Consider the following 19,003-nt stretch of genomic DNA (forward strand, 5'->3'; position numbering starts at 1 on the left):
GACTTATTAGGGATCTCGTCTTTCTTGCAGTGTTTTTATTTATATCATTTTTCAATGATGTGTGCGTGTGCATGTGCATACCAGTATATATCCACACATGCTTGCTGAGTCTGTTTGTACAAACCTTGCAGTTTCTTGCAGGAGTAATTGGGCAGCCTCTTATCCATGCAGACCCCCCACTAATCCTTGATTTGCAGGGAACCCTTGAGACATGGTTATGCAATAGGAAAAAGTCCATGACGAATATGCTTACTGGGATGTGTCGGGATGTTATCATGGGTTGCCATGAGACTGAAACTCATGAGAGTTTATTGGTTGCCATGAAACTAGAATTCAGATAGAGATGTATGGGAAGGTTTGCTGGGATCGTTGTTACAGATAATGATTCAGGTTTATGTGGCTGTGGGTGCAGCTCGGTAGGAACAGTACATCTCACAATATGGTGTAGTTAACTGCTGCTCTATACACTGAGGACTGCAAAGCATGCTGACACATATAAGGGATATTTTTGGCTTCGTATCTGGGTTTCCTGGGTTCTCTAATCAGGGGCAGATGCCGAAATGAGAACAGAGACGACTAAACTGTAAGAAAGCAAAATTTATAATGCGGCATTTTAGCAGTAGATATTTAATGATTCTGGCATGAATGTATATTTGATGAGTTTTGAAAATCTGCAAAGAAATAAATGCAACATGTCTACAAACAGACATGCCACACTTGATTTGATGAAGCGATTTGAGATGATTAAGTTTCAGAAGCTTATTTCAGCTCAGAGGTACATTGAAGATTTACTGTATGACGGAATGGAGCTGCATTGATAAGGATTTCCTCCTGGATTTATGAATAAGCCACGTGGGCTGGAGGGCTCCTTAATGTGATTGGTTAGAATCTGCTGCAGTCTCAGAACTGTCTGTGACTCGCTCTCACTCGGTTGTCTTACTGGGACATACAGTCTGCACACAGAAGTAGAAATGAGAACGGCAGGCAGGATAACAGGACAAAATAGACATTATGGCAGAAAGAGAAGCAGCTGGAAATGGCTTGCAGAGGCAGAAAAGAAATCATAATGGGGCCAAACAAACAGATTAGAGACAAGGTTTCAGTTTGTTCCAATAAAGAATAACATCTAATCTTTATCTATTCAAGCTATTTAAAGCAAGCATTTTAGCCTCAGCTGTATTAAGTTAGCGCTGCTTAATGAAAGTCTGTTTTGACTCATGAGTTTAAATAACATCTATACCAGGAAAGTTTGTGTTTAATGCAGCTCGTTGATTGATTCTTTTCCCCTAGTGGAAAACACAGAAGCATCACTGCTGTATGATTTCTTGTATTGATCCTGTGAGCTGATCTATGAGGTCAAAAAGTAATAAAATGGAAAACAGCACGTCATCGTGGTTGAAATAGCTTTCCGGTTATAGACTTTTTTTTTCCCCTAACTCTTGACAGGTTGACTTGGTTGCAGAATCCTTGCAGTCGTTATGTAACAGTCTCATAATGCTATGCGAGAGCCTTCTCTTTGTTATTATGATTCAAACCAGGTCTCGTGCATATCTGTCTGCCAGCCCGCTTTCTGCATTCTTCTCCACTGCGTCTCTATAGTAACGGGTAGGTAAGTGAATGAGAGCTGGGCAAAGTGAGCTGTGTTGGGCTGAGCGTGGGCTGAACCACTGCACAACACATACACACTGCAGTGATCAGCAGAGGACGTGCACACGGTGCTCGTGCATGTCTGTCGGTGCAGGCACGTCTCTAACTCCTCCACACCGATCCTGTCCAAAAAAAATTGCGACGCTGTGAAATGTAAACGAAAACAGAATTCAGTGGTTTGCGAGTCTCACAAATCTATATTTTATTCGTAACATTTTAAGAAAAACATTTGCTCATTCTGAATTTAATTCAGCAACATGTTCAAAAAAGTTGGGATGGAGGCAACAGAAGGCTGGAGCAGTAATCAGTAAGAAACAAAACAAGAGAAGGAGCATCTCAGAGTTTCAAACCTCAACTCTATTTAAAACAGGTATGGCCCTGTCATAGAAATCACTGCATGGGCTCATTAACACCTCAGAAAGAACTGAGTGGAGCTTATCCACACATGCGTGTTAAAAGCTCTTTCATGCAAAGAGGAAGCCATAAGTGAACATGACCAAAACAACGTTCTGAGCCGACACGCAATTAAAATGGACCGAAGCAAAGTGGAAAACTGTTCTGCGATCAGACAAATCAAAATCTTATTTTTAGAAAACAAACATTCTCTGGACTGAAGAGGAGAGAGACCATCCAGCCTGTTATTAGCACCCAATTTCAAAGTGTCATGAGTTGGAATCTGGACCCAAACACAGGCAGGAATTAATGAAAAACGAGCCATTTCTTAAATCTGTTGGCAGGTAAACCACAAAGACCAAACGGAAACTGAAACCTTTAAACTACTGAGCAAATGTGAACAGACTCTCAGACAAAGCATGAGGCGAAGAGTGCGCTATATATATATATATACACACAGAAGGGCAATCAGGGAAGTGCAAACACCTGAACACAATGAGACACAGCTGAACCAAATCAAGGACGACAACAACCAGGGAAGCAAAGTGAAAAGCAAAGCACAAGCAGTGATAACTAAACGGGGGAAGCAGACACATGAATGAACTTAATATGGGAGACCTGACACAACAGGACAGAACACAGAGGGAGGAATTAATAAACATGAATAAATAAATAAACCAGAACCCCCACAAAAACCATGTCGAACAACCCACAACCACGACAAAAAGCCTGCATGTCTGATGCTATGGTGGTGCATTAGTGCCCGTGAAACTGTCTAGTCTGCACAACTGGAAAGACCCCATCTGTGTTAAAAGGAACATACAGGTTTCAGAACAACTTATGTTCTCATCCAGATGACATTCAGGGAAGGCCTTCATATTTCAGGATGTTAAACTCCAGAGTTCAGCGATTACAACAGCACAACTCATCTACTGTACACTAGTAGAAAAGTCCAGCTGAGAACTGCCTGCTGTCCAGACCTTTCACCGACTGAAAACATTTGTCCCATCGTGACAGGACAGGAAACAAGAACGGGGCAACAGAAGTCCAGCAGCTGCTCTCCTCAGTTCCCAGATCTTTACAGACTGTTGCTGAAAGCAGACGGGACGCTCCACAGTGGGAAACGTGGAGTCAACGACGTGTTGTTTCCACTAAATTCAAAATAAGCTCATACTTTTCATTAAATTGTACATTTGTCCAATTCAAACACTGACGTGTTTTATCTGTTTTATTGCATATGAAACATGAGTTTGTGAGTTTGTAACTTATAGAAACTTGCAGTTACATGTTGTTGTTGTTTTTACACTGGGTTTGTGAAGTTGTGCATCTCTTGTTGTAATTTCAGTACTGCAAGTGAACAATTTTCATTTTCTGCTGCTGTGGATTTATAGTCTACCACACTTCAAAGGTACATTTCAAACTTCCTATTCCATCATTTATTTAAAAGTTTTCATGTTTCTTTTTTATAAAACATTTCCAGAAATCTACGACTATGACACGTGACGTATTATTGAGCAAATCAGTGCTTGAGACAGTGGAAAGCAGAAAGTATATTAATAAGGAACTGTTACTCGAGTGCAGTCTGTAGAGCTGCAGCTTTGACAGATGAAACTCTTCCAAACGTTTCCCCCTCATTTAGTGTTTTGAGTCATCGTTTTTCTTGTGTTTGGTCCTTTCACCCCAAACAGTCGCAGCAGATGGCCCCGCCCCTCCCTGAGCCTGGTTCTTTCGTCCTGTTAAAAGGGAGTTTTTCTTTCCCACTTTCACCAATTCCTTGTTCGTAAGGGGTCGTGTGATTGTTGGGGCTTTGTTAGAGGTGACTGTTGCTGTGATTTGGTGCTGTGTAAATAAATACATTGAAATTGTTAGTTCGGTTTTGTTGTGTTTCCGCTTTTCTTGCTTCCTGTCTTTCTCCGTTATCTTGTTTCATGTTAGTTATTTGTCTCTCATTCATTTCCTGCTTTACATTGAAGGTTAGTTTTTCATGTGTGTATGAGTTATATTTGCTGATCTTTTCCTTCTTTCGGTGTTGTATGTGCCTGTCTCTCTTGGCCCTGCGAGAGACTGACGACCTGTCCAGCTGTAGCCTATTTGATTGCTTTTGCATGTTTCTTGTTCCCACCTGTGTCGTATTGTGGAATTAGCCCACTGTGTTTCTCTGGCCTTGTGTATATTTTGGTTTCCGTTGTTTTGCATGAATTGTTACTGTTCCCTGTATGCTTCCTTGTTCTCTGTTCAGTTTTACATAAACAGACTTTGTATTTTCTGATTTAGCTTTTTGGTTTAACGGAATTAAGGATCTGAAGACTGTGAAGGCCCTAACAAACCGTTCACTTTAATTTCATATTTACCTATCAGGGACCCCCACGAGCCATATGCATGGGTGGAATGTCACTATGGTCCTGAAAGCTGAACTATGGACAAGACTCGAGAAATGTCAAAATTACTAAATTCTGGGTTCAGAGCGATTATCTGCACCAATCTAATCAAATAAATACAAGTCAAGATAAACATTTTACACTACTGGATACAGATGATTTACTTGGAACAACTTTTGCATTGATTTGCAAAGACCCTTTAATTTGTCACCCATCTGTAGCTAGCCTTGTGTAAAACAGTTCATACTGTTACAATATGTCATTTTATTTACTACTCTAACCTTTGTGATTATAATAGTTTTTATTTTATGTGACTAAGATTTTAAAGATGCTTTATTTGCATGCTTGGAGGCATTTTATCAGTCTGGATGTTTCCAGTAGAAAGGCGGCTTAGTTAACCTTAGTTCCTATTTTGAGTACTTTATTTCTTTCTCCCATGTAATGGGATTCCCTCTGACCTAACATTTGCCATCTTCATTCGTATGGGAGGAAAAAGGACCAAACTGGGACCAGCCAGGACAACACCTTACAGGGATTATGTCTATTTTGCTGTCGACTTGCTACATAACCACTCTGCTAATCTCTTTAACTAGATTACTGCAGCGACGGGCTGCTGCGAGAGGTACTGTGTCACCACTGTTAAATAGCAAGGTGAGGATCCCAGAAATCTTCAATCGCTTCACTGATCAGCTCGTTTTACTTTATTTCCTTCACCTTACACCCGCGTTACGTAAGGCGATGCTGTTGCATTTGCATGATGCTTTCTTACATTTAACCCAGTTATACAATACGTAATGTTAATTCCTTCATTCATCACACACCTACACAGGGTTTATTGTTATTTTGTCTTCTCTGCCGGTGAATCATTTCACACCGCATCAATTTGCATGATTATTCATCCATTTAGTTTTATGTAACAGCCAAAATCCCAAACAGGGTTTTGAAGCGCAGAGGTCGCTCTGATCCCAGACCATTATCTAAACTGACAAATTAACATTTCAAGCAAAATACTGAAGCTTTTGTATTCAGTGTAACGTTGACCATTGATATGTTTTATTTAATTTTCCACATCAAACTGTTCGAAATGCAGTCCGATATCGAACAGGTGTGGGAGAGCAGAGAGTGCACGGGAGCCTCACCTTCCACTACATGTTTACACTGGTTTCAGGTGGATTCAACACACCAAACCTCAAATAAAAGCTAATAATTAGTCCACTGTTAAAGCTAAAAACGTGTCTTCAGTGGGTTCATGCACTCGTGTTCTGGACATTCTTCTCCAGATGGGGGCAAATAAGTACTGGGTGTTTTTGTTTTTATTTTTTAACTCAGAGAATCAAGGTCAGCGTCTAAAAATATAGGTGTCTCTGATAAAAGGACATAAATCAGCAGCACATTGGTCTAAATGTTCTTCCCTTCTGATTTTTACCTCTCTTGTTTCTCCTTCCCTCACCTCTCTCAGCCTCTCCTATCCTCCAGTCTCTTTCTCTCACCCTGTGATTCTCAAGTCTATTTCAGCACCACGTAGGTGTGCTGTTCTAAATTAGAAGAGGCTTCTTACCACTTTCTCTTGCTGGAGGAATGACTCACTGACTGCACTTCACACTTCACACACAGCAACCCAGTCCCAGTGACTGCCTTACTCTGTCCTAATAATGCACAGCTGTGATGGAGGGACCTGCTTTTGTTCACCGAGTATGTGACGGATTTAGGCAAATATTTAGGAAATAGTTTTTTGTTTTGCTGCAGTTTGATAAACTACATGTTTACTGTTGGTCTGATAAGACAAGTGAATGCATCAACCACTTAAACTGCTGGTCTGCAGCTCAAATAAGCTCATGTTATCATTTCTGGAGCTTTCAGCGTCTACAAATCCATTTTTACACAGCAGAAGCTGAAGCCTATGTTCAAGTTCATGTAAATGAAACCTTTACTAATATTGCCCAGAATCGATGGAGCGTTTGAGGTGGACAGCTTGCATAAGCTCTCCTCTCTAAATGACTGCCAGCACATCCAGATATGACGCGATTTAATTGTTGAATTCGAGTATTCAAGTGACAAACAAGACCTTTAAGGAAGCTTCACTAATGACCTGGGTGCCACCAAGTAACACAGTTAGCTCTTCTTTCTCTCGCTTCCTCCTCTTCCTCCTCCTTCGTGTGTTTTCTTTTCACTCCTCGGTCGTCTGCATTCACACTGTTAATCCTGTGGCTTGCAGGAAAACACCCACCTAGTTTGTTATGCAAGAAGCGCGAGGATGAGGATCAGCAACAATAGGCACAGCAGATTAGTGGCAGAGCTGCTGGCGGAGAAGACAGTGACGATCGCGGTGCTGTGGAAGTGACTCAATCCCCGTGGAGTTTCCATGGTTGGTATTACAAGAAGCACAGTTTGGGGTAAACAACACAAGAGGCATCCATACCTTTTCACCCCCTTCTTCTCTTTGTGTGTGTGTGTGTGTGTGTGTGTGTGTGTGTGTGTGTGTGTGTGTGTGTGTGTGTGTGTGTGTGTGTGTGCCATGACTCTTTTGTTGGTAAGGGACCAAGGCATGAGAGAAATTCAGTTGTCAATAGCGACTCCATGTCTTTCCAATTGATATGCAGGACACACACACACACAAACAGTGCTGTGAATGAGTGGACCATTCTCTATTTCCTCTCCCTCCCTCCCTCACACACACACATCCCTTCCTTCTGAATCACTGATCAGTCTGACTGATAAAGGACATTATCTGCTAAGAATGTTGTTTTAATTATTTATATATAACCAGTAAAACGTGTGAACGTCCCATTGTTCCACTGGTCGTGCTCACCCAGGCAAACCTCTGCAGTCTCGCACTTTCATAAAATGAGGTTTGGGGTTAATCTGCTATTTGCAAATGCTCCATGTTCTATATTAGAGCAGCTCTGTTATCACCTGGTTACATAAGCTGGATCCTGACGTTGGAAGAGTTGTGCTGCCCCCACATGGATGAAAAGATTTACTGCCCTTATTTTACGTCTCTTATTTGGAGTCACTTTCACGATGAGCAGCAGCTGACACTTGAAACAGCATAAGCACATTTGATGGACTTTTCAGTCGTATGTTTAGGAACGCTTCAATTTCACATTACTGTATATTTTTATACTTCCACAGCTGAAAGAACAATAAATATTTTCTTCTTTTTAAAGAAGCCACACATGCATTTCACCTGTAATAATAAATGTGACAAATAAAGCTTGTCTGTTTGTTGTTTGTAATTCACAGTGATAAAGATGGCTGGTTGTTTGTGGGTCTGTTTGGACCAACAGGATGAGTCACTGCAGGACCAGGAGCACATTATGAGCTGAAATATGTTGTTTTTGTCAGTTACAGCATCATAGACACCATCATGCTGACAAACCAGTAATATAAAGTGTGGCTGATGCCAGAGCTCATGCTGATGTAATGTGCGAGACTCCCAAAAAGTTGATTCTGTTCATCTGGACGTTGTCAGTGAGAGAAACGTTTCGTCACTGATCCAGGTGACGTCTTCAGTCTCAGCTGACTGCAGGTTTCAAACCTTATAAACAGCACATTTGCACAATGACTGAAACCAGCACCACTGAATGAACAATGAGCTGGGAGGTCAGTTCCTTTATCATTAACATGCACATTGATCAAAGCCCACTGATCCATGGCCATGAGTCCCATTCACAGAGAGTTGGGGAATGGCTGCAATCACAGCATTGTAAGATGGTGACAGATGGACCCTTAGGCCCCCTCCTCGATTCAGAGATGGTCGTTCCCTTTTCACGTAAATGGCCTCTTTGACTCGGTGCTCCGCACAATGTGTACATCCTCATCATTGAAAGAGTGTCCACTGGCCTGTTGGTGTAAATCAGGGGTAGGCAACTCCAGGCCTCAAGTGCCGGTGTCCTGCAGGTTTTAGATCCCACCCTGGGAACTTCAAGAAATGCTGAGGAGTCATTTAGCCCTTTAAATCAGCTGTGATGGATCATGGACACATCTAAAACCTGCAGGACACCGGCACTCGAGGCCTGGAGGTGCCTACCCCTGGTGTAAATAGACTGCAGAGTCCTGGCTGACGAGGTAGCTCTCTTTGTTGTGCTAGAGTGGCATTGATCAATGGTCTTAGACCAGTGGTTGATGATCAATGGTCATGACAATCTGCATATTAATGATCATGAAACTGACCTCACAGCCCGTTGTTCATTCAGTGGTGCTGGTTTCAGTCATTGTGCAAATGTACTGTTTATAAGAAACCTGCAGTCAGCTGAGACTGAGGAAGTCACGCTGCGTCCAGGTGAACAGAATCAACCTTTGGGATTTAGCTGGATGATTGAGCATGCATCAAGACAAATACTGCAAACTTTTCTCTGATTACCGAGACTGCTGCAGCCGGTCAGTCCACAAATCCAAATAAAAGTTTGCATTTTGAGAAACAGCACTGACGGTTTGGCGCATGGAGGACATTTACAGGCTCACCCACGTTTGGGTCAACATAAAGATCACGCTTTCAAATAAATGAATCCCACAATACTGACAACATTTTTATTCAGAAGAGTTTATTTATGTATTTTTATTGGTACAGTTGTTTTAGTCACAGTGTGAATGAATTCACTTTAAAATCACTGAAGAGCTTCTATAGTCTGAGCCGGTCTCTACTCTACAGTATTTACAGAGCAGTTTGGGAATTCACAGTTTCGGTTTCTACTCAGCCTATTTCACACAAAGTTCCTGTTCCCCGTGTCTGTGCGCTGCTTTCATTTTTTATTGCGTGAGGTTTGTTTTTCCTACAAAGAGTTTCATTACGTCTGATCTGATTTATAACCAAACGGTGATCGACGTGACAGCATGATTCAAGCGAGTCTCATTCCAGTCCAACAAGCCTGTTTTCATCCATAACCACAAGATGGCGCCACTAGTCCGATGGTAGTTTGGCAGCTCGCGCTCACGTCAGTGCAAATCCACCTGAAGATGTGAAAACAAACACTGAACTCAGGGAAAGGGCTGGGAGAGCGAGGGAGCCGAGGTCTGATAGGAAATGGATCTGAAAGATAATTTATTATTTATTCAACGTTTTTAAATATATGTACACTATTTGTTTGTTGTTTCAAAAACAAGCATCGTGTAAACCTTTATTTGGTTTCCGATTACGTCTCACTGATAGTGGCCTAAATAAGGACATTTCATATTTGGAATATTTATGGATCAAATTAAGCGCTCAGGTTCAAAGCACTGTGCGTAATCTGATCGTAATCGCTTCTCCACAAGGATTAAATTAAATAAAATTAAATATTTAATTTCTACGTTTTCGTGCCTTACTTGCATGCAAGAAGACGTCCGGTGTCATTAGTCATAATCTTGAGTTTAAACACAACTTTGCGCCGCTTAAAAAGCCTGACTTGACATTTTAAAAACATCTAATTTTGAACCACTTTGAGCCTAAATCATATTTTCCCCGCCAAACACCAAAGTCAGCGTGTTTGTGCTGTTTGTCTGTCCTCCCTCACTGCAGTGTGTCGGTTTCCCGGTGTGTCTAAAATACGCATCGAGAGTCAGTTGTAGTGGTTGTTGATGGTGCTCAGACTGCTGATGTTGTTGACGCAGCCGATGTGGGACGGGGACACGGTGCCAAACGGCCCCGGAGGCTGGAGGTTGTGGCTGTGGTACAGAGCCGCTGGTGTGGAGCCAGCCCAGTAGGAGAACCCCGAAGGCCCCACGCCAGGAGCCACGAGGTTCAGTTTGGAAATCCCGGAGAAGGGGATCGGGGAGAAGTTGCCCTGAAATTTGTAGATGGCCTGCTCGGTGGTGGACGGCTGGCACACCTGCGCCAAGCCGTGGAAATCAAACTTGTAGGCGTATCTTTTGCCGTGGACTTTGGTCATGATGTTTTTGTCGTAGTAGTAGCGCAGCGCCCGGCTCAGCTTGTCGTAGTTCATGTTGGGTTTGCTTTTGCGCTCCCCCCAGCGCCGGGCCACCTCATCAGGGTCGATGAGCTTGAACTCTCCGTTGGTGCCCTCCCACGCGATGCATGACATGTTGGTGCTGTCAGAGAGGAGCTCCAGCAGGAACTGCCAGAGCTGAATCTGCCCACTCCCTGAGTGTAGGAAGAAAAGAAAATCACAACTGGTCCGGAAATAATCTGAAATAAATCCCGAAAACAACAACAAACCAAAAAATACAAAATTTTGTCTAGAAAGTAAAAAATGATATATCTAGATAGATAGATAGATAGATAGATAGATAGATAGATAGATAGATAGATAGATAGATAGATAGATAGATAGATAGATAACTGGTCTCAAAATAACGGTTTACATAATTCAGCATTATCAGTTCATGAAAGATAATATTGTGAATTTCATCATATTTGAAAATTCAGGTATTAAATAATGTAAGACACGCAAAAGATACGCAGTTATTTTATTACATATAATTAAAGATAATAACTCCATCATGACATCATTTTACAAATCTCTATTTACTCCTCTAAAGCAGCTTAAATGGGTCCGGTTATATTTAGCTTCTCCATATTTTCTATAACATATATTTAAAAAACACGCTGCTCATAATCATCAGAAATTTAAAATAAATTAAAACATCTTTGCAGGAAGTCCTGAGAGCAGTAAGAGTGAATATTAGCGTCCAACACAAGATGTGACAAATTCATTTTGGCCGTTGTGTTTTTTTAATCATAAAATAAACACGATTTTTATTTTCTTTCGAAATGATCCCGGAGATGCTTTGATAATTATCTGTTTTAGAGGAGAAAAGAAAAATAATGTGATGGTGCAAAAAAAAAAAAAAAAAAACATGAGAAAAAGAACTGAATACGTTTCAGAACCGGCTGAATGATCTATTAAACCTAAAGACGCGACTATAGGAAATACATGAAACGCAGAGTAAACGCATTAAAATCCTGCTATTATTGTCATATATTTTGTTTTATTAACATTTATTATGATATTGTGATCAATATTTTTTATTTCAGAAACTATTTTTATGTATCGACCCGTTTGCGATATAATTTGAGAGGTTTCTGTGGGACTATTTTCTAACATCATTTTTATTATTATGATATCATTTTTTATGTTTTCATATATCTTTGCGTTTGAAGACGCTCTCCATTAAAAATAAGTAAACTGCTAATTAGGAGCTGGACACTCCGCAGTGACGGTATTTAGCGTCTCTGCGGACGAGGCTCTGAGTTTGTCCTCTTACCTTTTTGAACTCCTGTATTTATCGGAGCCCAGGAGGTTCCTTTGCTTTCTTTCAACAGACTTTCTGTTGGATCTGAAATGAAAACAGACACATTTTCAGCATCTTCATCCAGAAACTACGACAAGAGGATTTCTTATGCAGATGATTTTTATCACTTGTATTTCAAAATATTATGATTTAATATTTATTTAGAAGAACAAAAATCTCTTCATGGTCAGATTTTATAGGCACAATCTAGCAAGAAGCGCAATATCTCAAGAAAGTAGAAAAATGCATTGAAAGAACCGGAGGACTGAGATTAGAGCTGCTCAAAAATGCTCCGATTTTTCTAAAATTTTGCAAACTGGAGCGCAAGGAAAAAAATACAAATAAAACAAAATAAGGTTTAAAAATTCAAACATTGAGCTTCAAAATTCCAATTGTATCCTGGTCCATTTGCAGTCTAATGCCTGGAGCATGTCGCCTTTGCAGTCTCTGCTAGAAGCCAGGAAACGCGTCCAGGAAAAAGGATTTCCGATTTCCGACAAAAGAGCAGACGGGCTTTCAGATTGAAAAGGCTGAACAATGCTCTGGCCTGGAAACGGAGCATCATCGCCGGCAGGACACCGACACCCGGAGAAAAATGTAAAAAATCTCGATAGATATATAAAACGGGCTGTTTCTCTCATTCTTAATGGGACCAAATGACGAACCTGAGAGATACATGTTGAACATGAGGTTTCCTCCGCAGTCCTGTCTCATTGTGTTCACTTGTTCAGAAAGGGTTGGATTTCATTTCGTTGGTGGCGGAGGAAAAGATTTTTATTAAACTTTATCTCATAACTGTGATCTGGAATAAATGCGGGTAGACAGATTGAAGTTTCCAGGCAACTGTCACTGGCCCCCATCTCTGAGACAATATTCAGACAGCAATTTCCCCTGGTGCATTGCTTTAATTAAAAGAGCAATTTACCTCTGTCAGCCCGCCTGGCGCCCACAATAAAAAGAGGCCAATAGAAATTCGGCCCTTATCAATCCACCATCACAGTTTAATAAAGTTTCCGCGTTAAGATCTGAGTTTCTATGGTGAATTGAAGTGTTTGACATGGAAACCAGTTCAGATCCTCCTCACTTTTCCGCCTCTTTACCTCTCGGCAAACAACAAAGACCTATTTCATGTTGGAAAAAGAATATTTACCTTGAAAAAATACGCTTCAGTGGCCACGAGAAAACAAGAACATTTCATCCCTCCTAACCTGCTCTGTGTGGGTTTAAGGTTATATGGCCTCAATCTGGGGGTAATGAGGTCGTAACTTTAAAACCATGCCTCGTGATGCTCGTTGACGTTATCGTGTCCACTCATAATTTTATACGTCTGTGTTTTTAGAAGCAGTGGAGTGAAAAGCCCATGGGCTTTATGGCCATGTGCTAGAGTCTGCGCATTTCTTCAGGCGTAAATAAGGCATCATACGGGCAACGCGGGCTGATGATAGAGCTTTATGCAACTAATAACACACATTACCTTTATTAAGAAAATCCTCCGCTGGGGAGCTTATAGTTTGAAAATTCAACATTCTTTAAATAGTGTGTCAAAGACGCAGTAACAATGTACCAAAATATTTAATATTTTAATATTTATTTAGGTTCTGGTGACTTAATGTCTTTAGAAATGCTCAGTGTCCCTGGTTTGCTTCCAGTAAATTATATCATCCAACAAAATCCATTTTATTAAAAACACCAAATGCAAAGACTCTGACACGTTTTCTTCGTCTTTTTCCGTCCGCAACAACAGCATCAATGCATCATAACCTGACAGTGCAGCATATACCTGCTGTCTGTTAATAACATGGTCATAAACACAAAAGCACTTTCACTTCTGTCACTTGGCACATTTGAGCCATCCTCTTTGCCACCTCGAACAAAGATTTTAACAGATACATTGCTTTAAAAAAGGCTTCGCGCTGCTGCCTCACAGCAACAAATCCACTCTTTGACTTCCTCTCACATGCCTGTTAGAATAACTGGTGATTCTAAGTTTGCCATACCGCCCATAAACTGGCAACCTGCGATATGTTCAAAGCCCCGCCCACCATGACCCTGAACTGGACATGGATGCATAAACTAGTTCCTTTAATTTGCTGAAAATACATCTGGCCTTTGTAAAGCTGACATCTTAGTTCATAACATATAATCAGTCCTCTGTGCTGACTGAACTGAAAGTGAATATCTGCTTATCATTAATCATCTTTATAATGAGTCACATGACTGAGGTCAGACACGCACAAATGCACACGTGTTTATTTTTTATTTTTTAAAAAGCACCAGAGCATCAAGTGTACAGCTGTTTATTTTTATATGGTGAGTTATCACAGTCAAAGCAGACAGCTTGGAATAAAATATCAGCACCACACACACACACACACACACACACACACACACACACACGCACACACACACACACACACACACACACACACACACACACACACACACACACACACACACACACACAGGAAAAGCTTTGTAACTGGCTGGTTCAGAGCTCATAATCATATATTTCACAGCATATTTTGTCCCCCTTCAGTTTGGAGATGTCCTGGTAGGTGTGTCTTTGGTGTTCAAGGCTTGCTTTAGCTGCCTGTGTAACAGATAAAATTCACAGGCAACTTAAAACAAGCCTCGAAAGCCAGACTGAATCCACTGGAGAAGTGAAAGGAAGAGAAATGGATGCATAAACGTCCACCTGTGCTCAGTCTGAGGACAGAAATCCACTGGAGGAACATTCAAACTTAAAAGTAAAAATAAAAAAGAGTAAAAAAAAGTCATTTATCTGAGCTAGAGCACATAATCTATAATATAAAAAGCAAAGTTAGCATCAGCCGGTAGCCAGGTGGTGTCATTTCTCACTTGTAAACCTAAAGAGTCAAAAGTGTCACTGTTAGCAAACCCCACAATAACCACCGGACTCAATTTGTTACTTGACAACTTTAAATATTCAAATCGAATGAAGTAACTTCATATTTTAAGCTGTAATTCTAAACCACAGACTAATCAACCCTGCAAACATTACGAAAAGCTGTAACAATGAAGTTTTCTCTGTAAAGTCTCGAGCTTACCTTGGTGCTCTGAGCTGTGCAGCTGTAACTTTCTTGTCTACTCAAGTGTCACTCCTCTGTAATCCGCGCTGCAGCGGCTTTAATCAGTCTGCAGAGGAATGTATATTTGAGAAAGGTGTGTGCCGCGTGGTTACACATTTATATAAAGATCCTGTTTTTTGGGTGTGGGACTGTGAAAGCTTTTTTTGGGGGTGTAACACGGAATCCTATGTCCTGGACCAACAGGAGGAGTGTAGGTGGAGGTAAACACACTCCAGGAACCCGGAGTGCGACTGTAAGATCAACATCACAGTGACACATCAGAGTGAGCAAACAAATGCTAAGCTACTAGACTTTCAAATGAAGTACTCACGGTATGCAAGGTTGAGTGTAATGCTGTGTATGCTGTTCACACTATTAAGGGCTGCTTTCGGATATCTCTTGATTTTATACTGCAGAGGCTGCAGTTTTCATTTGGATCAAACTGATCGATTAAGTTGTGAAACCTAAAATGTATCTAAACTTTTATCTGAAACTAAAACATAACATTTATGATGTTTTGTCTCTCGGGGAACTCCTGCTGGATTTTTTATTAAGTTTGTTAGCTTTAATAGCACTTTAACACCATCATAGCAGAGGAAGTCAGTTGAAATTAAATAAAAAGCCACTCATGCCCATGTTTTTTTCTTATTTACATATGTCTGTTAAGGAGTGTCAGCTGTCTAAAGGTGCCGGCTTTGAGTGGCCAACTGCCACATGTTGCTTTCACGGACCGTTGCCTTATTGGTCAGTTTGCCAAACTGTGCCTCAAACAGTTGAAAAACAAATAATAGAAACCAAAGTGATCTTGTGCTCTTGTTTATTGGAAATAAGAATACAGTATGACAAGAACAACATTATACATCCTGAAGCCTAACAGAATCAAATCTTTCCAGGGATGTTCACTGAAAGGCCAAATATGCACTTCAAATAAACACAAAGCAAAACCTGCCTCTGAGAACAACGTCTTCATAGAGCTACAAAGGTTTTGCAATGCTTGGACACCTGCAGTCTAACTGCAGGTACAGATTAATAGCTTAGTAGAAGTCGAGTATTACAGCCACTTTCTCTGAGCTCTTCATTTCCATTTATTCTATTTGGGTTGATAAACTTTCATGTAAAGAAAAAGAAAAAAGAAAAAGAATACCGACAAACAGTGTCTAGTTTTGAAGAAAAGCCTTTATTTCCTATTTCAAGAATTTCAAGAACATGCTTCAGCATGATAGTAGAAGTAGGTACTTAGATATCCATACATGCAGAGCCACAGAGTGATAGAAAGAGTTTGTCCATCTACTGTTCTGTGACAGCGATCTGTCCAGGGTTCAAGTTGAGAGAGCGATTATGGGGAGGGGTTTTTTCTTTCTTTTTCAGGTGGGGTCAGGCCGGCAGTGTGGAGGCTTAGTGCTGGATCCTACGAATGGACTGCACCTGGTTGGTGTGAGCCTGGGTGCTGTACTCATTGTAGTTTCTGTACTCGCCTTGGTGTCTATCTCTCTCCAGGATGTACTGGTAGCCACGGTAACCAGGGAACTGGTAGGCAACCCAGCTGTAAAGAAGGAGGGAGGGTTAGAGTCGAGGTCACATCAAAGGATTCAGTAAAGCATCTTTGGGTTCTGCTAGTCTTTAAAGTTTAATGCACTTTGGTAAATTCAGTGCAATTACAAGGTTGAGCCTTCATATATTTTATAACACTGCACAAAGTCAGGAGACTGTGCAGCTCGTCAAGCTATATTTTGCAGCAGCGTGTTAAATTAAAAACTAACTTGAGTAAAATAAGAGCACAATATGTAAGTAAAAGCACGTGCACGTGTTGTTTATTTTAAGGAAAGACGTTGAACACAGAGAAAAACGTGTAACTTACGCTCCTGAGTTGACTTTGATAGAGGGCACCTCCTTGCTGCACCAGCCCATGGCCTGTAGGGATGGGTAGTCATCGCACAGCTCAAACTTACGGCCCTGGAAGTCTTCACACTCGTACATGGTCACCTTGCTGTCACTGTGGTTCTGCAGAGAAGCAAACAACTCATTTAGAAGCTGTTTTATTACATTATAGTTGGTACGTAATTAGAGAAATAAAGAGGACGTTAATGCTAAGAACTATGAGGGTTTTATTCAGGGTTGATTAGAAAACATATAGAACCTATGGCTCCATATTTATTTTAAAGGAACAACAGACAAGGAAAGAGACCTTTAAAAAATACATTTCTAAAGCTAACAGGATAGGAAGCGTCACAGGATGAGTAGCCTGTAAGTGATGCATTAAAATAAATATATGCAAACACATCTGCAGGATTCACAAGAAGAAGGAGGGAGGTTAATGTCTCAGGAGGCGTGGAGAAGACAGACCGCTTACAAAGACTGATTGATAAAAAGAGAAAACAGATAAATGAAAAGGAGGAGGGACTCACAGCACACTTGATGGGTCTGAAGGAAAGCAGGTGCTCGGTTCTGTAGCTGCTATTTCCGCTCCAGGCCTCGTAGCGAGGATAGTCTCCCTTCTCCAGGATGAACTGCTGTCCCTGGAACTCAGGGTACTCATAACCCACCCAGCTGAGAAAAGAGACAGAAACACTGAGGTTAAATGTGCTGGAAACGACAGAATAAACCCCAAATAAAAAAGAACACTAAACAATAAAAACTTTTAATGGACGACTAAATACACAACACAATGATATTGACACTGTCGTCCTTCTTAAACAATAGAGTCCAGCGCTCACAAAAGCAGCATGCAGCTCCTTTTGTGACTGCAGAGCACAAAGCAAACATTAGATACTGCTCCTGCCTCCACCGCCGCTGCCGGGCTGTGCCCACCCCGGCCTTTTTATCTGATCACGAGTCACAGCCAGCAGCTGCACGCAGCCAACTCATATCACAACAGGGACACACTTGGATGCATGCACACGCACACACACATGCAAGCAGTACATGCCAAGCAGCAAACTAATAACAGCGCAGGTTATAATTTAGAGTTTTTGTTATTCTGTCTGCTCCACTTCTTGACTCCTGTCTGCTTTAGTCCGACCTTTTCAGGTCAGTGAGATTCAAATTTCAAGAGAACAAACATGAATGTACAAGATGTTGCTACTGAAATATAAAAAGAAAAAGTGCTGATCCATAATGCGCTTACAGGTATAAACAGCTTTAATGTGTCTTTCACTTACGGTCCATTCTCCACCTTGATGGAGCGGATCTTGTTGAAGCCCCTCTCCATGATGTTCTGGCACTCCAGCATGAACTCACAGCGCTTTCCCTGGAAGTTCTCTTCCTCCCAGACTGTGATCTTAAACTGGCCCATCTGCTCCATCTGTTGAGTGTTCATGGCTGCTGCTTCTCCCTCGGGGGTTACTCTCTGAACAACGTACAGAGTTTAATAAAGACCCTCAGCATAAAACAGATTAGGAATAACACCATCACACAATCACAACTAAAGCCCCGGGTAGCATGAGCAATCAGTGGGGTAGAGGTCGTCAGCGAGCCAGGCACATCTCTAAATTGTCCTAAAACTGCAATCTTTATCTGGAAGCTTGGCGAAAAATAAAACATTTGTTGCATCTATTTTTAGCTCACTCTCCAAAGGTGTCACAAGTGAAAAATTCCATTCATTCTTTGCTTTTCCATTTCCTTAAAGCACAGATTCAATCAGATGGAGATTCAATCAGCAACCACGTTTCCAGCTCATAAACTGCACCGTGAGACTCCAGCGTGGCAGATAGAACCACTTCCAGCCAGAATCAGAGTGAAAGCTTATGAAGTTTCATCTCTTTCTAGTCTGGCTCGTTTGATTTTGTTGTGGTGGAAAAGCACACAACACTGCACTCAGATAAACGCCTGCATTGTCTTTAAAAGGCACACACAAGCACACCCGAAAGGCATCATCTTGCCAGCTTATTATAGGAATACACAGCTGTCCTCATGATAAAGTTCTTTAATGTTAACAAAGTGCGTCTGTAATAGACTAACTACCAAAGCCACAGTGTGAGGAGCGTCTCGCTGCCTGTCGCTTCCACCTAGTACACAAAGCTGTCACCGTCACTGTTTCTTGCAGCTAAGTCTGAGGCAGTGCTGAGATACTTACAGACGGTACTGAGGTGGGACAGATCCAGTATAATCAATGTCGGGGGAGAGACCCTCGCCTGTGTTTTTATAGGGCTGGGCCCCCTGGACCCGAGCCACTCCATTTGCCCAGCAGCCTTGCACACTCAGCAGCTGAGCGGGCCGGCTGAAAGGGGAGCATTAGCCTCGTGCTTTGTGGAGGCTCCAGAGCACCAT

At 41.4% G+C, this 19,003-nt stretch overlaps 2 protein-coding genes across 3 annotated transcripts; both read right to left on the minus strand.

Annotated features, from left to right (window-relative positions):
- Nucleotides 1-8,957: 8,957 nt before the first annotated feature.
- fev (FEV transcription factor, ETS family member) lies at nucleotides 8,958-12,507 on the minus strand. The gene is made up of 3 exons (XM_080902814.1): nucleotides 12,314-12,507; nucleotides 11,622-11,693; nucleotides 8,958-10,497 (listed from the first exon to the last, which is right to left on the minus strand). The coding sequence occupies exons 1-3, from the start codon at nucleotides 12,360-12,362 to the stop codon at nucleotides 9,956-9,958; spliced, it is 663 nt and encodes a 220-aa protein (XP_080758940.1). The 5' UTR covers nucleotides 12,363-12,507; the 3' UTR covers nucleotides 8,958-9,955.
- A 3,057-nt stretch (nucleotides 12,508-15,564) lies between these two features.
- On the minus strand, nucleotides 15,565-19,003 carry cryba2b (crystallin, beta A2b). Of its 2 annotated transcripts, none has more exons than XM_080902837.1 (5): nucleotides 18,698-18,801; nucleotides 17,896-18,083; nucleotides 17,143-17,284; nucleotides 16,596-16,738; nucleotides 15,565-16,280 (listed from the first exon to the last, which is right to left on the minus strand). In XM_080902837.1, the coding sequence occupies exons 2-5, from the start codon at nucleotides 18,051-18,053 to the stop codon at nucleotides 16,133-16,135; spliced, it is 591 nt and encodes a 196-aa protein (XP_080758963.1). In that variant the 5' UTR covers nucleotides 18,054-18,083; nucleotides 18,698-18,801; the 3' UTR covers nucleotides 15,565-16,132. The 2 variants fall into 2 exon arrangements, with proteins under 2 accessions (XP_080758963.1, XP_080758962.1); XM_080902836.1 differs by lacking the exon at nucleotides 18,698-18,801 and adding an exon at nucleotides 18,810-19,003 and having other exon boundaries at nucleotides 15,566-16,280.

This window comes from Rhamphochromis sp. 'chilingali', assembly GCF_963969265.1.
Source record: "Rhamphochromis sp. 'chilingali' genome assembly, chromosome: 14".
NCBI classification, from domain to species: Eukaryota; Metazoa; Chordata; class Actinopteri; order Cichliformes; family Cichlidae; genus Rhamphochromis; species Rhamphochromis sp. 'chilingali'.

Excerpts from the sequence above, each read along its gene's own strand:
- fev (XM_080902814.1), bottom strand. The coding sequence starts at position 12,362 with ATGAGACAGGACTGCGGAGGAAACCTCATGTTCAACATGTATCTCTCA. Across the intron at positions 11,694-12,313 it reads GTTCAACATGTATCTCTCAG|ATCCAACAGAAAGTCTGTTG; the intron begins GTTCGTCATTTG and ends TTTTCATTTCAG. Across the intron at positions 10,498-11,621 it reads AAATACAGGAGTTCAAAAAG|GGAGTGGGCAGATTCAGCTC; the intron begins GTAAGAGGACAA and ends TCCTACACTCAG.
- cryba2b (XM_080902837.1), bottom strand. The coding sequence starts at position 18,053 with ATGAACACTCAACAGATGGAGCAGATGGGCCAGTTTAAGATCACAGTC. Across the intron at positions 17,285-17,895 it reads ATCAAGGTGGAGAATGGACC|CTGGGTGGGTTATGAGTACC; the intron begins GTAAGTGAAAGA and ends CTCTTTTCTCAG. Across the intron at positions 16,281-16,595 it reads ATCAAAGTCAACTCAGGAGC|CTGGGTTGCCTACCAGTTCC; the intron begins GTAAGTTACACG and ends CCTTCTTTACAG.